Here is a 19,709-nt window from a genome sequence, read left to right as displayed (position 1 = left end):
ACACAGCCAAACACCCTGCTTTGATTGACTAAAAGAAACAGAACCGAGTACAAGCGGGTTGAAATGTCAAGAGAAAAGTCATGCACAGAAAGCTACAACATCTATGGGAGATTAAATGAAATAAACGCAGTGAATACTAAATATTTTTGGCTTTTCTCTCTCTTACAGTTTGATATAGCACAAAGCTGAAATCCACATGAAATAAAACCCATTTAAAATAGTTCTATTGCTTCTTTCTTCAGATATAAAGATCAAATTTGTCAAAATCTGGTCCTACAAGGACAAAAAATAATAATTATTATTTTTCACAGGGTTCTTGCAATAAAAGACATTATTGCGTTATCCTGCCATTGCAGCTGTGTACTCATTTTGCATTTAATTATTATACTCTTACATAAGAATAGTGCTTGTGTTGTAAAGAGCAAAGTGCCTCCTCAGGAAAGTGGAGCTGACCAGCCAGCTCCAGTTGCTTTTATTTTTACAAAAAAAAAATATATATATATATAGATGAAGATCCAAAAAGCAGTCAGCTGGACATTTCATGGATATATCAAATAATAAGTTCTTACTATAGGAGAAGAAACTTGGAAAGGGAGTGGTGGTAAAACTGTTTTACAAAACACTGCAACAGTTTCTGCTTAATATGTCAAGAACCAAAACAATATAACAAATCATGCAATCGGCACTGCAACCGGCCGTAGTTACGGTCAGACCTTAGTTGCAGCTAAATGTGCTGCCTGAAGGATGGCCACTGGGTCCTCAACAATCTGGGACTGGAAAAGGGAAGAATCATAATCGACAGGTAAATGTCACATTCATTTGGAATCACCAAAATAGACCCAAACAAACAGCAGTGAAACAAATAATAGTGGATTATTGTAAGTAATTAAAAAATTACACTTTAACAAGAGCAACAAAAAAAACAAAAAAAAAAGGAGGGAAATGCAAACAACTCTGATACGATTAGAGGCTAAAATGAGCAACTCCTGTAGCTGGTGTTCAAGTAACCTACCCTGTTTATTCTCACCAAACAAAAGTATTAAAAATACAATGAAGACATTAAAAAGAAATTTTAATTTCCTGCCAAAGAGAGGAGGGGGAGCTTTCCACAGAATGTCACTTTGTACTTGCTTTGGCGAGGTTCCACCAAACTGGCGAAAGAGCAAATTGATCAGCAGAAGAATCTGTTTTTGTTTGTTCATTCTGGGTTATGCTAGATTTGGAAATATTGACAGCCTTTGGCAAGTCTCCAAGCTAGCTGTGCTAACTTACCAAAGATGCTGAAATATCTACTCTGAATTATTTGCCTGATTTAAATAAGTAAAAACCCATTTTTAGAGTAACTGCTCTACCGCACACAGCAAAATTTCGCTTGTGCTTCTAAAATACATCATTCATAACTCACAGCTGGAGGGATAGAGAGAAATATTTGGAAACTTATAATTATAGATTCTAAAGAGAATTTTTTTTTATTACAAAAAAGGAGCAATCATAGAAATCTTTACAAAGCCTTTTATTTGAATATCTGTCACACTGGTTGTATCATCACTAACTAATCGGTTCCATCATTGGGCTTTTTGCACGAGTACAGTGAAGCACTCCGAGTTAGTCAAAGATTTTAAACTTTGAAGACAAAGTTTGCTTGGAAGACAAAATATCTTTTGACACACACCATGTGATTACAGAATAAAACCGTGGCAAAAGATTTTGTCTAAATCAAGTGGAACTCAGAACGATTTGATGTACCACCTGAAGACTGAGGCTTCAGAACTAAGAACTTCAGAAAAGCTGTACTATCTTATTGAAAGACATTTGCCCAGATTATGAGAATTTTGGGTATGACTTTTGTTATTACATTAATTCCATTTTCTTTAGCCTTCCAGTTCCTTCTCTTAGAAACAGTCTCATGTTTAGGACAATTTCTTTTTCCAGATCTCTATTATTGAGGGACCAAAAATATAACATCTTGAGGCATGATTTCCATTTGAAACATTTCTACTTTGTTTGCAACTGCGTCTGATTTGAAGACAAAGTTTGCTTGGAAGAGAAAATATCTTTTGCCACACACCATGTATAATTCATGTATCGTAGGAGGTCCATAACCTCGTCTATTGTTTTAACTGACAGCTCTCGTGTCGTAGAAATACTTTTCATAAATCAGCCAGGTGCAGCTGCTCATTAAGGCCTGTAAGCACTTGCTTATTTGCATAACTAGAGTTTGGCGAGTATTTGTTTTAAAAATGCAAATTACACTGTGAATGGATTTTTCCTCGTCTGCTTGATCACAAAAAGTAAAAATAAAACGGGTTATTAAAAAAAACAACTTACAAAATTCTTTGCGCTCTGTTCTAGAAAGTTTAGCTTTTAATTGAAACGGCCTTATTGTTTAAAAGTCTAAAGAAATGAATAAGCATGTATAATGAGATTGTGTTTGTTTTACTTTTTGCTTCTAAATATGCTTGAAAATATCCTTTATCTCACACATCAATCTGATTAAATAAGACTGTGCCATTTCCAGCTTAATACTTGAATTACTTAATGCACATGTGCATTCAAAAACTGTACACCGTGCAATATGAATCAAACATTACTTGCCCCAATGTATATATAACCTTGTTGACACTTTCTTAAACCTGGTCAAGAACCCTAGACAGGAGAATTCCAACTGCCCCTCCTCACTTCCATTGGTTTATATCACATTAGTACTTTTCAAGCCTCTGCACAAACCAAGAAAACAGCAGGAAGTCAAAGACAAGCAGGCAGGCCAGGTAACATAGGCCACAGAGGGGTCAGTGGAGGAAAACATGCTTTAACTCCAGCACTCAATGCCCTAAGGAGTGCACTGAGCCCACTGCAAAAGCAGCCGTACCTGAGAAACTCTGTGGCCTCTGGGCGTCTAACCATGCAGAGAGCAACAATAAAGGAGCAAGGCAGGATCCAGCGGCCCACAAAAAAGCAAAGGAAAAATCTGACTTTAGAACATCACAGGAAGAAGAAAAGATAAGAAGCAAGGGCTCTTTGCACTTTAGACACATAGATAACCGTTTATGGCCATAACATCCAGAAGTGGCAAAATAGTTAGATCACCTAGTGTAGCTACTTCACTAAAGTACATAATACAAAACATTTGATATAAGAGATGTTACAAAAGAATGACCAACAAGTAACGATCCAAAGATTATCAGGATCACTCTCATTTTCTCAGAATTTTATCTAGTTAGCAAACCGTCCATCTAGAAAGCATTTACACTTAGTCACAAGTTTGATACAATCATCATGGGCATGAATACTAAAAACTTGGGGTGTTTATAAATACATTTAACAGTTTGTTTTCCATAGTTGGTTGATCACAAGTCACTGATTTTTAAAAATCAAGACATTGGTGAAAAACTTGAATTTATTATGGAGAGAAACCTCATACTTTTTAGAGTCATCAATAAAATTTTGGTTTAATTGCAGGTCCATATTTATTTCTAATCAGAAATGGTAATGTTCACTTAAACTACTCGATGTTGTGCCACAGACACACCTTTTGAAAGAAATAGTATTCAGGTATTACTGACAAGCCTTGTTGTCAGTCTGGTGCAAATTGAATTGATACTATGACCACCATGTTTGACAGCTGCTAAAGTGCTGACCCCAAGGAAAGCTTTGAGGGTCTGGAAAGTGATGTAGATATGGTGTGTGACCAACAAGAAACAGGACTTAAAAGCGTAAAAAAATAATTAGAAATAATTTCCGACAAGAAGAGGTGAGATATTTACTTTAAATTTGAGGCACTGGCTCATCTAACAAGCCAGTAATTCGCCGTTACTGTTCCCAAAAGAACGGTACAGAGACTTCCAAGCCAAGTTATTTTTGCATGGTGCTGATGTCAATACCACACGACAACTCCCGTGCTCCCCCACTGTCAACTTTATTTTGGAAAACTCACAGCTGTGAAGAATTGTGCAAATTACCATTATACAAGCTGTTCACATGAGTACTGCTTTCCAAAATAAATTAAAAAAATCTATACAACGTTTGATAAGTACATTGGTTGATGTGCTTAACTGTAAGAAGAAAACCGCAAAAATGTCAAGACCAAAACTAACAGCCACCCCAAACATTTTTTGCCAATAATGTGGCCTCTCTGTGTTACAACTTACAACAGCCCCTCTCTGCAGCACAAATATTATATTAAATATTTAAAATGTCCAAATTTATCTAATATCCAGGCCTGTGACATGCGCATGTAAACTTTTAACTGTAACTGTGTGATCAAAAAGTGGCAAAAATGATAGATTTATATTTTTGGTGTCAGGATTCAGTAATAGGAACCTTATATGACTTGTGTCCTTTAGAAGAGTAACTCCAGAATCTCAAAACGTGTCCAAAAAATTGCCTTCCGTCTGGATAAGCAAGCAGCAGAGTCAAGCTAGTAGTCAGAAAAGCCCAGACGAAGCATGCCAAATAAAGACCAGCAACAGGGCAAAGATAAGTTACATTATTGCCGTCTAATGTGAAGATCTTCCTGACACGCTTGTAGTCTTCCTCAGACGGAATCAGCTCAGGAGCCTAAAATCGAGCAGCAACAATTGCAAATCCATAGCCAGAAGTTAAAGTTAATGGACCAAAAGAAACTCGTATAACTGTCTGCTGAAAGAAAAACTGATAACTGATAGAAAATGGAAGAATATGATGAAAAAGAAAAATATGTTGTACTTTTAAATGTGAAAAGCACACACTGTAATGTGTACCTTTGCAGTAGAATTGTCCTGTGCAGCAGGGGATGGTTTACCGTTGGGCACCGCAGGGGAGCAAGACGTCTCCTTTACCTTACATCATTTATGCAAATATTCACAAACACACAGAGGAAAACATGCGCACACAGAGATGACATTAAGATGAGGCGATGGCAATACAGTTGACAATTATGTTTCAGTATGCATTGTATTTTAACCTTAGACTAAAACAGCTACCATCAACTACTGCTACTCCCACATAATTTGGTGTTCCGGTTGATTCAATCAGGAAATGATCATGGCTGTTAAAGAAAATTACTTCATTAGGAGGTGCAGTTAAGGAATAAAATGGTTCGCAGCTTTTATCTGTTTAGCATCAACAACAATTTGCTGCTAATTTCTTGAGGGTAATTTAAAAAAATTTAAACAAGCCTTAGCTGAACATGCAGGATATTCTTCCCAAGGAACCAGAGCGGAGTTTATCGAAATTAGCTCTTAAGAAGTCATAACGTGACAAGAGCTGCGAAAACAAACACATTTTTATTTTTCCTATTTATGCACCTGTAATGACCCTACTTAAAAAATAAGAATTTATCAAAACTTTAAGAATTAAAGCAACTTAAGGATTGTGTTGGACGTAAAAATAAAAGATCTATTTTAAATAAAGCCTTCTAAACAGAATCAACACAGCATATCTATTGGCTGCAGTAGCCCCCAGTATTCAGCAAGAGGAATCTATTAAAAAGATGCGAACTGGACTTAAAACTTTATAAACTCTCTGTAACTTTGGTGATTCTACAAGGTTTTTTGATGCAATTGATTGAAGTGCATTATGGAAATGAATGGTTCTCAAAACCAACAAAAAAAATTGGTACAGATTTTCTGCTGGCATTACTACAATGGAACATACTTGTATACAGTTTTAGCATGAACTGAGGTATATTCAGTTTTGCCCCATATCTGCTTCTGTCTGCTGTCTGCTTACAAGGCGTTATATCAGATGCCTTCTAAGCTACCGTTCACTGCAACCCACACCATTACCACCTCTGCACCAAACATTAATACTTGCCCCAATGCAGACAGAGAATTGTGATATGTCAATGCAGAGAATGTGTCTTACCGGTAAGGATATTTTCAAATGTTTCTAAAAATTATCCAACGTTGTTAGTCAGTTAATAGTGTATTAAACAGATTGCAAAAACATATATAAAATGTTGATGGGTTTCTGGAACAATAGAAATAGCTTCCTGAGGCACGGGTCAATTTTGTGCTCTTAAAATGCAACAACAAATATGGACAATGCTCATTGTCACAACTGATCACATCAACCTCACTGTACAGCAGTCGCCAAACGAAAATGGTGAGTTGACTACTTCCAGAAGATGTGCTATTGCTAGACACTAAAGTGGTTCTCCTAAAGAGCAGAATAAACCTTGAAAAAACAATTTAAGCCTTGGTAATACTTGGAGTCCGGCCTTGTGGGCCAATTACCTCATTGTATTCCACATTTCATGGATGTCTATGACAATGCAAATTATGTCAAATAAACAAGAAGGTAATAAAAAAAAATTACTAAACTAAAACTATTTAACCATAAACCTGAACAATGTACAAAATACATTGCTTCTGGTTCTCAAAAGGCAACATAAAATGTGTGACAAAAACAACTAATTACTTTAGAGAACACCATTAGTGTTTTTCTTGATTCTTAATGTGCCTTAAGAAATATTTAAAGGCTCTACTTACCCGTCTATGGCAGACAAAACAAACCACCATATCTATTCTGGCAGAAAGTGATGGTAATGAGTCACAGCTCAGTGCTCACAGACAGTTTGAACTGCCCAGACAACCAGAGTGCAGGAAACGAGTACACACTGATGAAGTCTTATCATGAGCTTGTACATGCCCTCTGCTTCCAATCACTCAGGGTGTCTTTGTTATACCAAGTCTTTTTATGAAGTACAAACTATCTTGTGAAAGTGATTTTGCTAACAGTAAAGATTACGCAGATTAATTCCATATGTGGAATAAAACGTTACAATACTTTTTTAAAACAACTTTGTTCAACTTGATGTTAGAGGACAATGTATCTATGTGATGATTTCCTTGTATGTTATTGTTAAAAGGCATGCTACACACAGAGAAAAAGGCAAACATGCACATTTTAACTCAATACCTCTGGTTTCTTTATACCAAACAGACGAGGCTTTGGGATGAAGCCTGCAGGAGGAGCCAGAGGATCTGTCTTTGGAACAGGAATGAACCCTGAAGGTCGCATCAGGAGATTTTGTTTGGAAGGTGCTAGGCTGGTCAGTTTGGCAGGGATAAAACCAGGTGGTGGAGTCAATGGATTCTGTTTGGGTGCAGGAATGAAACCAGCAGGTGGTACCAAAGGATTTGGTTTTGAAGGGGGTAAAAAACCAGGTGGAGGGGTGAGGGGGTTTGCCTTTGGTGGCATTGGGTTTGGAGCTGCAGTTGGTGCAACAGATGAGACCTCTTCTTGTTTTTCCACTGGTGATTTGACCTCTTCATCTGCCTTCTCTTTCTCCCCCTCTTCTTGCTGCTTCACTTCCTCTTTTGTATCCTCTTTGCGGTCCTGAGTGCGGGTGCGAGGCCGGTGCTCCTTGGTTCTAACTCTGCCCATCAAACTGGCCAGTCCTACAGATATATCATCCTTGTCCTCTCCAGCAGCCTTAGGTTTTGTTAGAGTCACAATTGATGCTGTGGGCTGACTCTGCTCTTCGGTACCAGCAGGCACCACCCGCCTGACAACTCTCCTCACAACTCGTACCACCTTTTTACCACCAGTGCTCTCCTCCTGCTCAGGAGTATCCGGTCCCACCATGGCACCGTTACTTTTGGACCCTTCAGCTGACGATGCAGTCAGTTGTGGACCACTGGCTGTGTCTGCGACAGGATTAGTGACTGACTGAGGCTGACTACTGTCGGACTGGACAGAAGCAAAGCAAGACGGTATAGATTATTCCTTTTGGCGGTTCACACAGGAAGAAAAAAAACGTTCAGTTTAGGGGCGAATTCTGAGTTGAGAAAGTTTCAAGGAGATTATTCTGAATGGATTTCTAAGCTGGACTTTAATTTACATATTTTAAACTTGTGGTCAAGTAATTCTGTCAGGCCCAATAAATCCAGCACAGCCCAACAATTTCAAATTTAAAAGTTAATGGGAAAGTTTAAATTGATATGCACATGCATATTGAGAAGTAATTTTTCTGAATAACAATCTTGGTGGCAGTACAGCCCCAAAAAAATCTACTTGCTAATAAAAGCGGTGAAGAAAAGTGCTCCAGCTTGCAAATATTAGGGTGAAGGGTCAATGACTCTAATATAATCCTTAATTGATTGTTCATGCTTTGCATTTAAGGAATTAATAGAGGCGCACTAAGAAATTGGTTGGTGTTGGATTTAAAACTTGACTGGCTCTAAATGGTGATTGACTGGTCAGAAACTAAATATATATTCTGATCAGTAATCACATCTTATCTGAACACTACTATGCCCTACTGACAACACTCTTCAATCTTGAGGCTCTTATTGCGTGAGAAGGCTCAACCAGCTTCAGCATCAGTAAAGATTAATGTTTTATTTTATTTTAAATACATTAGTATTAGGAGAGATTAATGTTGACATTTTTCCATAAAGCAGAAAAAAAATAATTGCTTGCAGTATTTTAGTCAGCTGAAATCAGAACCAGACAAGGTTTTTGCAAAAGTATTCATCAGAAATTGAGCACAAAGTACTAATCAGTGCATCTAAACGTTCCATCCATTAGAGAAACAATTTATTTCACTAAAACATGTGACATTAGTACTTTAGCAATTAAATTGCCCCTTTTATCTGTCAGATTGTTTGGATATTTACTTTAAAGGTGTAAAACTTCTCCCAAACAAACATGCCATTATTAGTTCTGTCAACAATAAAAAAAATGCTTTTTTAACAAAAAACTGCATTAAACATTAAAATGAAAAGTTAAACTCTCAAAACCACTCCAGGTTATTTCAATATAGCTCATTGTGATATTTATATCAAGCAGACATTAAATGAATATGTTCTGGCAACACATGCATCTGAAAGACAACTTACTTCTGTTTTGTTCTCAACTTTAGCCTATATAAAAGACATAGCCAAAGAAAAAACAGAATGATCACACTATGTAAACCAACGCTCTACACATCAGAATGAATATTTATGTACAGGCAACAAATAACATCATGCAGATGTGAAACACCTTTTGCTCCCAGAAGGAAAAGCGTGATCTGTACGCCATGGTGACAGGCCAGAAGTCATGGATTTACACTGGAATATGGAAAACAAAATAATGGAATGAGGGAGAAAATGGGAGTCAGCCAGAGAAGAAGGGATGAAGGCTGTGGCTAAAATGAAAGAGAAATAAAGTTCAGGGATAAGCGATGAAATACTGTAGACTTTATTTCGCCACAACGGGTTATTCAGCAAAAGATCAGAGAGACTGTAAATAAATTAAAAAAAACATGAATAAAATGATGAGATGATATCAATGCAGTAAATGTATTATATGTAAAATTTGTTCCATTAAAAGGGATAGAACAAATTGGATAATCCATGACAGAGGAAACAACACAAAAGATGTTTCCAACAGTACAAAAACCACAACAAACACTATAAAATAGTAATATATCACAGACATGTACAATTTCTAAAAGTTTTAGAACTTCTAGCAGTTTCTCAAAAGTTGAACTAAAATATGGTGATACTACAGCAAGAATTAGCTACACAGCAACTACTTCACCATCTCAGGCCCTGCTTTCATCAGCGTCCACTCCTATAAATAGTAGGTTGAGTAGCAAAGGAGGCCATTCTGAGACCCTATCAGAGCTCTAATGGAAGTGCTAGAGGTTAGCCTTGAGAAGATCACCCCACTCATACCGCACACTCAATCTGCCAGACGTTCAAACCCATTACCTCCTCTCTGGGCCTGGTTAACCTTCTGATCTTGCCTCAGACGCTAGAGCAGTCCAGTCACACCTAAAGGTAGGGTAAGACCTGAATCTGATGGGAGCACGCACACTCCAAGACCAGAGAGGGAGGGTGATGTCGAGGGCGGGGACATAGTCCGAGCTGCACAGTGAGACTGGGGGTTTAGGAATAGAGAGCAGTGGGGAGTAATGTGAGAAGAGCCGGGCCGGGGGATGGAAGAGGGACAGCTGCTGAAATACAGAGGGGTTATTAATAGAGTTTGCAAAACTACTGCCTTATCTCACTGCCACGTTGCCCTTCTCGTGACAAAGAATCCAAAATAAAGACTTGCTAATCAAGCAGTGCTTAAACATTTTTTAAGCCTCCCAGAAACTTCTCATAAGTACTAAAAACAAAACAATGGAACAATGAATATCTGTTTACTTTAATGGAAGGATATTTCAGTAAGAGGCTTTTTAACATCTACAGTCGTAAAAAAAAAAAAAAAAAAAAAAGAAACAGCCTAAAATGTTTTACCCAAGGCCACTAAACAGCTTTAAATTGAATGACACGTTGGTTACTTTATATTTACAACCACAAGAGGGAGCTATAAGCCCACAGTTCACAACAGGGTCTGCTTTTGCACTCTACTGACCCACATTCTATATTGTGTTGCTTTTCTGCAAGAAAAGGAACACCAAACACAACATCCCAAAGTTTATTAGTAATGTATTTAACTAATTAGCATTAAAGTTAAACCCACCCATCTGGTCTCTAAATCAAAAATATTTGAAACGTCATTGTTGTAAAACCAGTTGGGTCAAGATACTTTTAGGGAGGAATGACTGAAAGGCGGATATTTACCTCAATGTTAGCTTGTCACGTAGCAGAGAAACAAAGACAAGGAAACACAGAAACTGGCTGAACTGGGTAGGAATGAATCAACCCAATCAAGCACATTATTCACAAACATCTAGACATCAGCTATCTAGTGATCAAATCAAGTGCATTTTGGATCCAGACATGATAAAAGCAAAGGCTTCTGATGTTACATTTAAATGCAAATGTCCAGTCAAGCATGAGCGAAAATTAAGCCTTCCTTTTAAAACGCTCCAAACAGATAAAATAGGATAAATTCTCTTGCTAAGCCCATAAATTTGAATGTTAACAGTGAGCAGTATCCAGTCACACGTGCAGCATTCCTGCTCTGTCTAGCACAGACTGCTAATCCCCGGAGTCTGTTACTGGGACGCAGCAATGTGTGGACTGTTTGTCCACACATGGCTTGTACAGAGTAATGATTAAACACTGTACAGCCCGGAAACCACTGATTCTGACCCAGATAAACCCTTCCATACTTTGAATTGAGTTACCTGGCTCATGAACTGTAACATAAAGTGAAGACTAACAGCAGACTTTACACTTTTCTTGTATGAAAGGTTAATGTCTCAGGGATAAAGTACAAAAGCATGTACCAGCATGGTGAGTCGCAGCAGTAAAATAGTGCTGAGCCAATGGAAGCCTTAACTGACAGAGCAGTTGTCTACACGATGGGTTCTGCTGCAGGGCTCTTATTGTCAAAAACGAGTGGTTCCACTTTATCATTACCATATACTCGCTCAGGATAAAAGACAGCTTGTTTTTTAATCAAATCGTTTTTTTAAATGAACTGATTTTGAATATACAGTGGACCCCTGCCTATTTATAATTCAGTATTTCCTAATTTTTCTGTGAAACAACTCCAACTTATTCGCAGAAATCCACCTATTCACCAATTTTTTTTTTTTTTGTAGTGCACACTTAAAACATTTGAGAGAAGAGGCAGTTTGGGAAGATGGAATTTTGCACAATGCTACTGCTAGCACTGATAAAGTAGCCAGTGTAGGAGCTGCAGTCCTTGATGCTGTTTGACTGTAACCCCAATAGTGGAAATAACGAGGATTGACAATATTAGCTTTTGCAGTAGTGCCAGGATGTTTTCATTGTACATATCAAGGGTACCTGTGGTGTGTCAATTACTGAATATAGGCTGTTCTAAGTTTTTCTACAGGGGGCCTAAGTTTTAATTATTCAAGGGTGGCGGAAGTGAAGTGAAGGCGGTTGAGGACTATAAATACGTCAGTCTTCACCAGGAATACAAACTAAACTGCAGATACCACAGTGACCACAGTACCTACAAGAAGGGACAAAGCAGACTTAACATCTTCAGGAAGCTTAGGTCTTTCGGTGTTCGCAGCAAGATGCGGTACATCTACTATAAGTCTGTTGTGGAGAGTGTAATCTCTTCTGAAATCATCTGTTGGGGCAACAAAAGCAGGTCGCTTCTGTTCAAGGCATGACTGAACAGAAGTCATACAGTGGTTGGTGCAGTTCTATGCCTGTTTTAAAGTGCTATATAAATAAATTTGACATTTGACATTGACTGTGGAATCAATGAGGATTGTGGTGTAGTTATGATTATTTCTTAAAAATACAACAGTGTCTACAAGTGGAGGCTTCTTCAGAACTGCTGCGATACAGACTGCTACAGGACATCCTTCCTCCCACAGCCAACTTTCAAATTGAAATTATTTGAATATAAATTGGGCATGATTGACTTGCTAAAAACCTGTGTGGGGGATTCTAAACTAATAGAATTAAAGTGATTATAATTTCAAACTACATTAAAATGTGTAACACAAAGTTACATCTTCCAGTCAGTCAGAGATCAAAAATCAGAAATTATTCTAAAGCATGAACATTTTCTCACACATTTGGTGGTAAAACTAATAATGTACATGCAGTGCAAGCATAGTTCCTAAACGCCAACAAGAAAAATAGGTGACAAGCAAGTAAATACAACTCAGGGAAAATTAATGGTTGTCTGTAACACACCCTGGAATGTCAGGCATCTGTCACACAGTATGTGACGTTTAGTTCCCATTGGTGTCAAAACCCAAAATAAAAGTATCCAATTTCACTTATGAGTATGAGTATCGAACTCATACTCTTTTTACATATGCGTTTGATAGAATAGAAAGAAAAGAATGACTTTGTGTTTTTAACATTTGTTATAAACCAGGTCATTTTATCCAAATAAACACCTCCCGTTTCTAATTCCTGTTTGAAACTACTTCCCCTGTTGTATCCGCCCACTGACAATAGGGATAATGCAACCTGACTAGACAAGTTGTAGAAGAGATGACGGCATTTCATCATTTCTGTCTTCTAAAACTATTTGTGAACTATACAGCACCAGGCCACATATAACTATACAACGCATTATGAATGCAGGAGTATAATATAAGGCAGTTATGCAGAAATGTACACCAAAACAACAAAACAATAATTACAAATTAAATATCAAAAACAAAGTCATTTCAAATGGATTTTGGCTCAAACATACAGCAGGAAAGTGCTTGATGTTACAACTTAAAATACAACAGACCAATACAACTAATCAAGTTTAGGCTCTCTTTTTGCCTCCAGAACAGTAAAACAGTTGTTGGGGATCTGCTACTGACTTTTTAAGAATGACAAATATGCTAATCTTATCAGATAATGCAGGATTTATTTTGAGCTAGATGGATTTAGATTGAGAAAAAGATTTTATTTTTTTTCTTCGGGGTGGAGTAACGACAGATTAGTGTGAAAAACTGAGGGGGGGTATTAAGCAGTCAAAAGCAGACCAGGGTTGTAATCAGAAACCATATGATGATGAAGCAGAGCAGGGAAAAAAAGGGACAGACAGTGCAACGCAAGAGAGCAGGTGTTTAGCTGATACTAGTCCAGCCACTTTTTGTTCAGTAACAGGCTTATTATTATTGTATTCTCCCTGCAGTTACAGTGGTTGCTGGGCAACATCACACTGATGACAAAGTCATTCCACAAAGTCAGTGCTCGCTTGCAATCATCATCTGGCTATCGCTCCATGTCAACCAGACACACAAGAGAGAATCATCAATCTTCCCATGTACATGAGGCAGTTAATCACATTTCAATAAAACATCAACAACAACAAAAAAAGAAACAATAAAATACCATATGGTCAAGCTTCACAAATCAGATTTGAGAACCAGAGCTCCAGATTCAGAACATATTCTTATTATAACAACCTATAAATAGTTCTGTTGGTTCTGGGTCATCCTCACAAGCACATTTTCTTTCATTTGCCCCGTCTCATAATTAACCAGACAAGCTGGATGTGGAGCAATGTAGAAAAGGACAAACAGCTCTTTAAAAACAGCAAATAAACTATGTACATGTATTTTCTAGTATGTACATCAAACTAAAGTCACCAAATTCATCCAACTTTCTTGATAAACTGACTTAATAACATACTACCAGGCCAAGACAAGCCTGTTCTCTGAACTCTTGTCAGGACAACAAACAGCACTAAGCGCAAATTAAGGTGTTTGTTGTGCCAGCTAATAAAGAGTTTAACTTAATGGCCCTCTGCTTGCTGCCCACGATTATACTGGAGAAAAGAGCTCCGAATGGGCCGCCAGCCAAGTCTTACCAGACCATATGGCCATCGGCTGTGGTGGCGTTCGAGCCGTTGTTTCTTTCAGCGTCCCATTGTTTGGTCTCAAAAGGATGGGGGGCTGGCAGGGGGATTATATGTACACCCGAACACATTCTCTCTTTCAAAACAGACCCATACACACACGCATAGACACTCCCCCATACAAGCAAGCACAAAATCACATTACTGGTGTCATAACAGTTATACCCATTATCTAGACATGGAGAAAGATAACAGATGAAGGGGTGGGGATCATTTTCTTTCTTAAATGCTGATAACTGACTCAGGAAAACAACATGGCAAATCCAGAAATGCTTCATTTTTTTAATGTTCTATATTCTCAATTATTAGTTCATTAAGTCTGTATTCCAGGCCTGAGATCAGTTTTAAAATGAGTTTAAGATCCTTACATGCAGACCAGGGATCTTATTGATATAATCTAAAAATATCTTATACTAAACTTTTAAACCTTCTAGTAAATGTAAAAATCATATGGCACAAAAAGCAACATCCAGCAATCTTAATTTATCAACAAATACATCCGAACCACATAGACACTCACTTTAGTAAACCCCTGCATTAAGCTGCATTTGCAAAAGGAGTTTTGGAGTTTCTTGTGCAGCAAGAAGGCTTTCTTAAACTCACCCAAAGTAAGGGTAGGCAGTATAATATATCATGAAAGAATCTGATAACACAAAGGTATCGTATCATTGTCAATAAGCCACATTCTACTTATTTTTGATCTACGTACAGATGTTTCTTTTTCCCCTCAATCAAATCACTCTCATAGTCTAATTTTAAAAAAATATTAATGAGCTTTTTGTTTGCTATTCTGATTATTGGTTGCCATAATTTGATAAGCCAAGTTCTTTGCTGGTTTGGCATTTATTGGTGCCCTTTTAAAATGTAATTGTGTTTGTTGGAAGAAAAGAAAAAATAACACATGCTTTGCCTTTGGGTATCTTCAATGCCAGAACATTCTTAATGATTTGTGAAGAGGAAATGTGACACTACATTGAGATAGAAGCCTCTCTGACATCTGACAACATCCCTAATCAATAATAGATGCATAATGACAAAAGAAATTATGTTGACGAGTAAATAGGTTATCTGATATTTGGATTTATAGACTGGGCAGTTAAAAGAGTACAAAGAAATTCTTCCAAGTAGGAATGACCGCAAGACCCATCACACAATTATAGCCCAAGGCAAAAACAGGAAAGCACTTGGAATAGTAGGTGTAAAATTGTACTCACATCGAAGGTATCTTTGGGCAGAGATTGAATGGTCCTCAGCCAGCTGCGGTTCAACTCGCTAAGCTCCAAAATTGGCTGCACCTTCAGCCGGACTGCCTCTCCTGACTGACGGATCATCTCCACAATTTCATCCCTGTTTTTGCTCTCCACATTCATTCCATTGATTTCCACAAGCCTGTCTCCTGGGACCAGGCCCAAAGCCCAGTCCTTGGTACCTGCGCCTGGTTCCGCAAAATGCACAACTCGCCGGCACACACTTCCGTCCTGTTGTCTCTCCATCATGGTGGTCCTCCTCAAAGAAAAGCCGAAGTCCCCTGTGTTTCGCCTCTGAATCTCAAGCTCTCTTGGATCTGGTACTGGTGGAGTGATGAGCACAGGCAACTGTAGGTCTACGTCAGGGAAGGTCTTCTCTACAATCTCAGGAATGTGAATCTTAACAGTGCTTTTTGGGTTGGGATAGGACATTGAACTAAAGGTAGACCTTCTCCGATCTGAGAGACTTGGGCTGCCACCATCTATACTCTTTTGACTCATAGTTGCTTGCCTCTGACTCACTGATAAATTGGTCTTAGCCAGTTCCCCAAATTTAGCTGCTCTCTCCTTTACAGAGCAGCGCTGAGGTTCCAACTGATTACAAATCTGATCTTCACCAGAGGTACTTGCAGACATTTGTCTTACATCAGGCTCCTGGGTATTGGGAAGATGATCTTTCTCTACACTTGTCAGAGAAATCTCTGTGTTACTAGCGACTTTAATTGGAATAGGGTTGGAGATCTCCAGCTTGGCCCTAGATTGCCTCTTGGTGCTCCCTCTGTTGACATGGAAGAACCCCCTACGTATGCTTATCTCTTCCAAGCTTTTCAACTCTGACTGGGACATCCGTTCTTTTTTCTCTTTCTTGTCCTTCTTTTCCTTTTTGCCCAGCTCCTTTTCCTTCTCCTTGTCTTTCTTGATTAGGTGAAACATGCTTGAGGTTCTTTGTTGTTACTCAGCAAATTAATTTGTTTAAGGGGGTCCAACTTTTGTATCAGAGTCTTATGGAAATATGCAGGAGCATATGCTATAGATGAGAAGTCAAGTAAGGAGAAAAAGAAAAAAGAATATGAGTTTTTTAGAATGTTACTGGAAACACTGACATTCACAGCTCCAATCAAAGCCTTACTGGAAAACCTGGCAAATCTAAAAAAAATATATACATATAAATAAATAACTGATGCCTTTAAAGAAACAAAACTCTAAACAAAAGTGAAGCATATTTGAATTACTTTAAAGTTTATGTATGCTTGTTGCTACTGCTTTGCCAAAATATTAATATATAGTGAGAATTTTATTCTGTCATATTGCAACCACAAAGTATGACATATTTTTTGAAAGATTTTGCATTATAAACTATCACAAACTAGAGCAGAGGTGCCCAAGTCCAGAACTTGACATCTACTATCCTGCAACTTGTAGATGTATCTTTGTTGCTACACACCTGAATCAAATAAATGGCTAATTTTCAAGCCTTTGCAGAGTTAGTAGATGCTGATGAGCCATTTGATTTGGACATGTTTGAGAAAGAAGACACGTAAAACTTTCAGGATGGTAGATCTTGAGTAATGGACTTGGGCACCCCTGAATTACAGCATGAACTGGAAGGGCATGGATACATGATCATTATTTTTCAAAAATAAAAACCTTAAAAGTGATTTTGGAATTATACTCCACCCCCAATAGGTCTCGGACCAGTTTTTCTGTTCCAGTTGAAGAATAGCTCTCAAAGTCAGTGCTCTGCATGTTGATTATGGTGTTCAATTCTGGTCTCCATTAACTAGAACACCTTTTTCACATGTATGTTGACTCCTTCTACATATAAACTTTTGACCTTTGTCTTTCATCTAAGCACTGTACTTTTAAGGCTACATATGTGGAGCATACCCTGTCCTGTTAACAGATTCTTCCACCGGAGCTTATTGGCCTCTTTGAGGCTTCTCTGAATAAATTCCTTATAATAATAACTCATTTCCTGGTCCATCAGTTTTGGTGGATAGCCTTGTCTTGGTAGGTTTAAAGTTGTGCCAAACTTTTTCCATTTCCAGGAGATATAATGAGCCACGCTCTGAGGTTTGCTAAGCTTGTAATGCCATTTTAGAACCCAATTCTACTTTAAACTTCAGAACTTTGGTGTGTTCCTTGGTATGGTTTGGTTGCATTCTTTGACTCAAACAGCTGTTTTCTTTTATCCTGAGATTAAAAAAAACATAAGAGTAGGCCATTTACAGTAGGTTACTTTTAAAATGCATTGGGATACAAATACATCCCACAATTTTAAGATTTATCATTTTAAAAACTATTTAACATTTTCTTTTTACTTCACTCATTCACTACTCTGTACTGGTCTATCGCATAACATAATTTACAAAGAACTTTATTGGGAGATGGCAAAAACATAAAACGTTGTCATGAATAATTTTGCAATGGACTGTATGAGCAACAACTTTACAGTCAGAAGTTGCAAAAACAAAATGTTATTTAAGATTGTGTGATACAATACAATTACACTTACTATTCCTGCATCAAAATGATTTACATTGAGGACACAAAATGACCTCAAAGGACACAGTTTTGAGGGCACATAATGTATTAGGAAGGGCAGGAAAAGAAGAAAAGGGGAATAGCCTCTCTGTCTATGCACTTACACATCTGTGACACAGTTTATCTGAAGTCGCCCTAGATACACACACTGTTCAGAGGAGCTTTGACGTTATCTTCGCGTTCTCAAACTGTCAGCCTCACCCTAAAGTGATGGAGTACAATTAAACGTTAATGCATCTACGCACAGATAGCAAATCTACTTTAGTTTTGGGTGAACACAAATAAATTTCGCATTTAATCCACACTTAATCGTGTCCTCTGAGGCCCAAGATACAGTAAAATAAAGAAACATAATATTTCGACGCATTTAGAGTTTCATAATGTGATAATTCTTCTTGAAGTTAGTATCCGTCACCGGCGTACATCATGTGTCGCTTGTTTGCGGTTTGACAAGTGCTCAGCTTGGCAATAATGCGCTCCCTTTAAGCTGCTTTGCCCTCATTCTTTAGCACTGGCTTTAGGAAACACTTAGCAGCAGAGTGTAAAAATGTCTGTTATAAAAATTTACACAGAGTAAATGCTGTTTAGAAGGTCTAACAGCGACCTACCTGGGACTGCTCAAAGGTGACAGCGCTGTCGGTTTACCAGAAGTTTTCGGCATGTTTTTTTTTCCTTCTAATTGTCAGTAGGTGAGGGAATGTACTTGTGATGCCTTCAAGTACCGGTCGTAAACTCCGAATTTAGAGCGCTGAGTCATGACGTAAATAACTCTTGGGAATTACAATAATCTCTCGTTATTGTGTTGTTTGTTTGCGTGTGTATGTTTATCTATGTGTCTGTGTTTTGGGGGGGCTCCTCGTGTGGGTGGGGTGCTGGAACGGAGAGGCTCGGGGGATTATGATGCTTCTTATTTTTAAATTAAAATACTTTAAGACTTAAGCTTAAGCAGACTATTTAGCAGTTGCATATAAGTGCAACTGTATTTCCATTCTCAATATACAGTATAAGAGATTATCAGTATTTTTAGCTTGTCAATTTTTTAAATTGATTGTAACTTTAAAATTTTCATCGGCCAATGAACGCATCATTTTGCACACTAGAGAGCAGTGACCCCTTCTGGACTATTTATTTAACAAGAGAATTTACCAGATTTTTTTTCCCCCTTGCTATACAGTCTTCCCTATCAATAATCAACCATGACTTTTTTTAGTAGAATAAATATTTGATAACATCATTATGTTTTTTTCCATTATTTTCTTATTGCTAAAGCTGTTTTTATTTTATTTTAGTCATTTCCTTTTTTGACATACATAAAGTGAAAATGACATAATTTTAAGATGAATGAAAAAATTTCTGATATATTTGACTAAAAAACAACAAGCTCTTTTTTTAATTCCAAGTCACAAGCTTTACAATTTTTTTCTTAAGTTTTCTTTCTTATATATATATCACAAATGCATTCGAAATCTGATATAAATCCAAACTTGAAACAAAATTAGCAATAATTACTACTTGACAAGCTTATTCAAATTAACATTACTTATGTAATTGCAATTTAAAGATTGACAGTCAACTTATTCAGACATTTTTAAAATTTATGTTTCTTCAGCAAATGGTAATATAACTGCAGAAATAAATTATATCATTATGTGACAGTAAATACAGAAATTTTACTGCTGAAAGATTTAACAAAAC

The 19,709-nt window shown here is 37.5% G+C and overlaps 1 protein-coding gene across 9 annotated transcripts in view; it reads right to left on the bottom strand.

The window, feature by feature from the left end:
* LOC122844956 (unconventional myosin-XVIIIa-like) overlaps positions 1 to 18,733 on the bottom strand; it is an 83,569-nt gene extending 64,836 nt beyond the window's left edge. For 2 of the 9 annotated variants that reach the window (XM_044140842.1, XM_044140846.1), the window contains exons 1-2: positions 18,623 to 18,733; positions 15,438 to 16,497 (exon numbers count right to left, since the gene is read on the bottom strand). In XM_044140842.1, the coding sequence (XP_043996777.1) occupies positions 15,438 to 16,403 (966 nt within the window). In that variant the 5' untranslated portion in view covers positions 16,404 to 16,497; positions 18,623 to 18,733. Of the gene's footprint in view, positions 1 to 713; positions 774 to 2,869; positions 2,897 to 4,485; positions 4,558 to 4,739; positions 4,818 to 6,900; positions 7,675 to 8,825; positions 8,850 to 8,970; positions 9,039 to 9,683; positions 9,789 to 15,437; positions 16,498 to 18,622 lie in introns of those variants that run through there. The other 7 variants (XM_044140837.1, XM_044140839.1, XM_044140838.1 and 4 more) reach the window with 7 other exon arrangements.
* Positions 18,734 to 19,709: the final 976 nt, after the last annotated feature.

This window comes from Gambusia affinis, linkage group LG15 (assembly GCF_019740435.1).
Source record: "Gambusia affinis linkage group LG15, SWU_Gaff_1.0, whole genome shotgun sequence".
In the NCBI taxonomy this organism is placed as follows: Eukaryota; Metazoa; Chordata; class Actinopteri; order Cyprinodontiformes; family Poeciliidae; genus Gambusia; species Gambusia affinis.
This window is presented reverse-complemented; position numbering and strand designations above follow the sequence as displayed.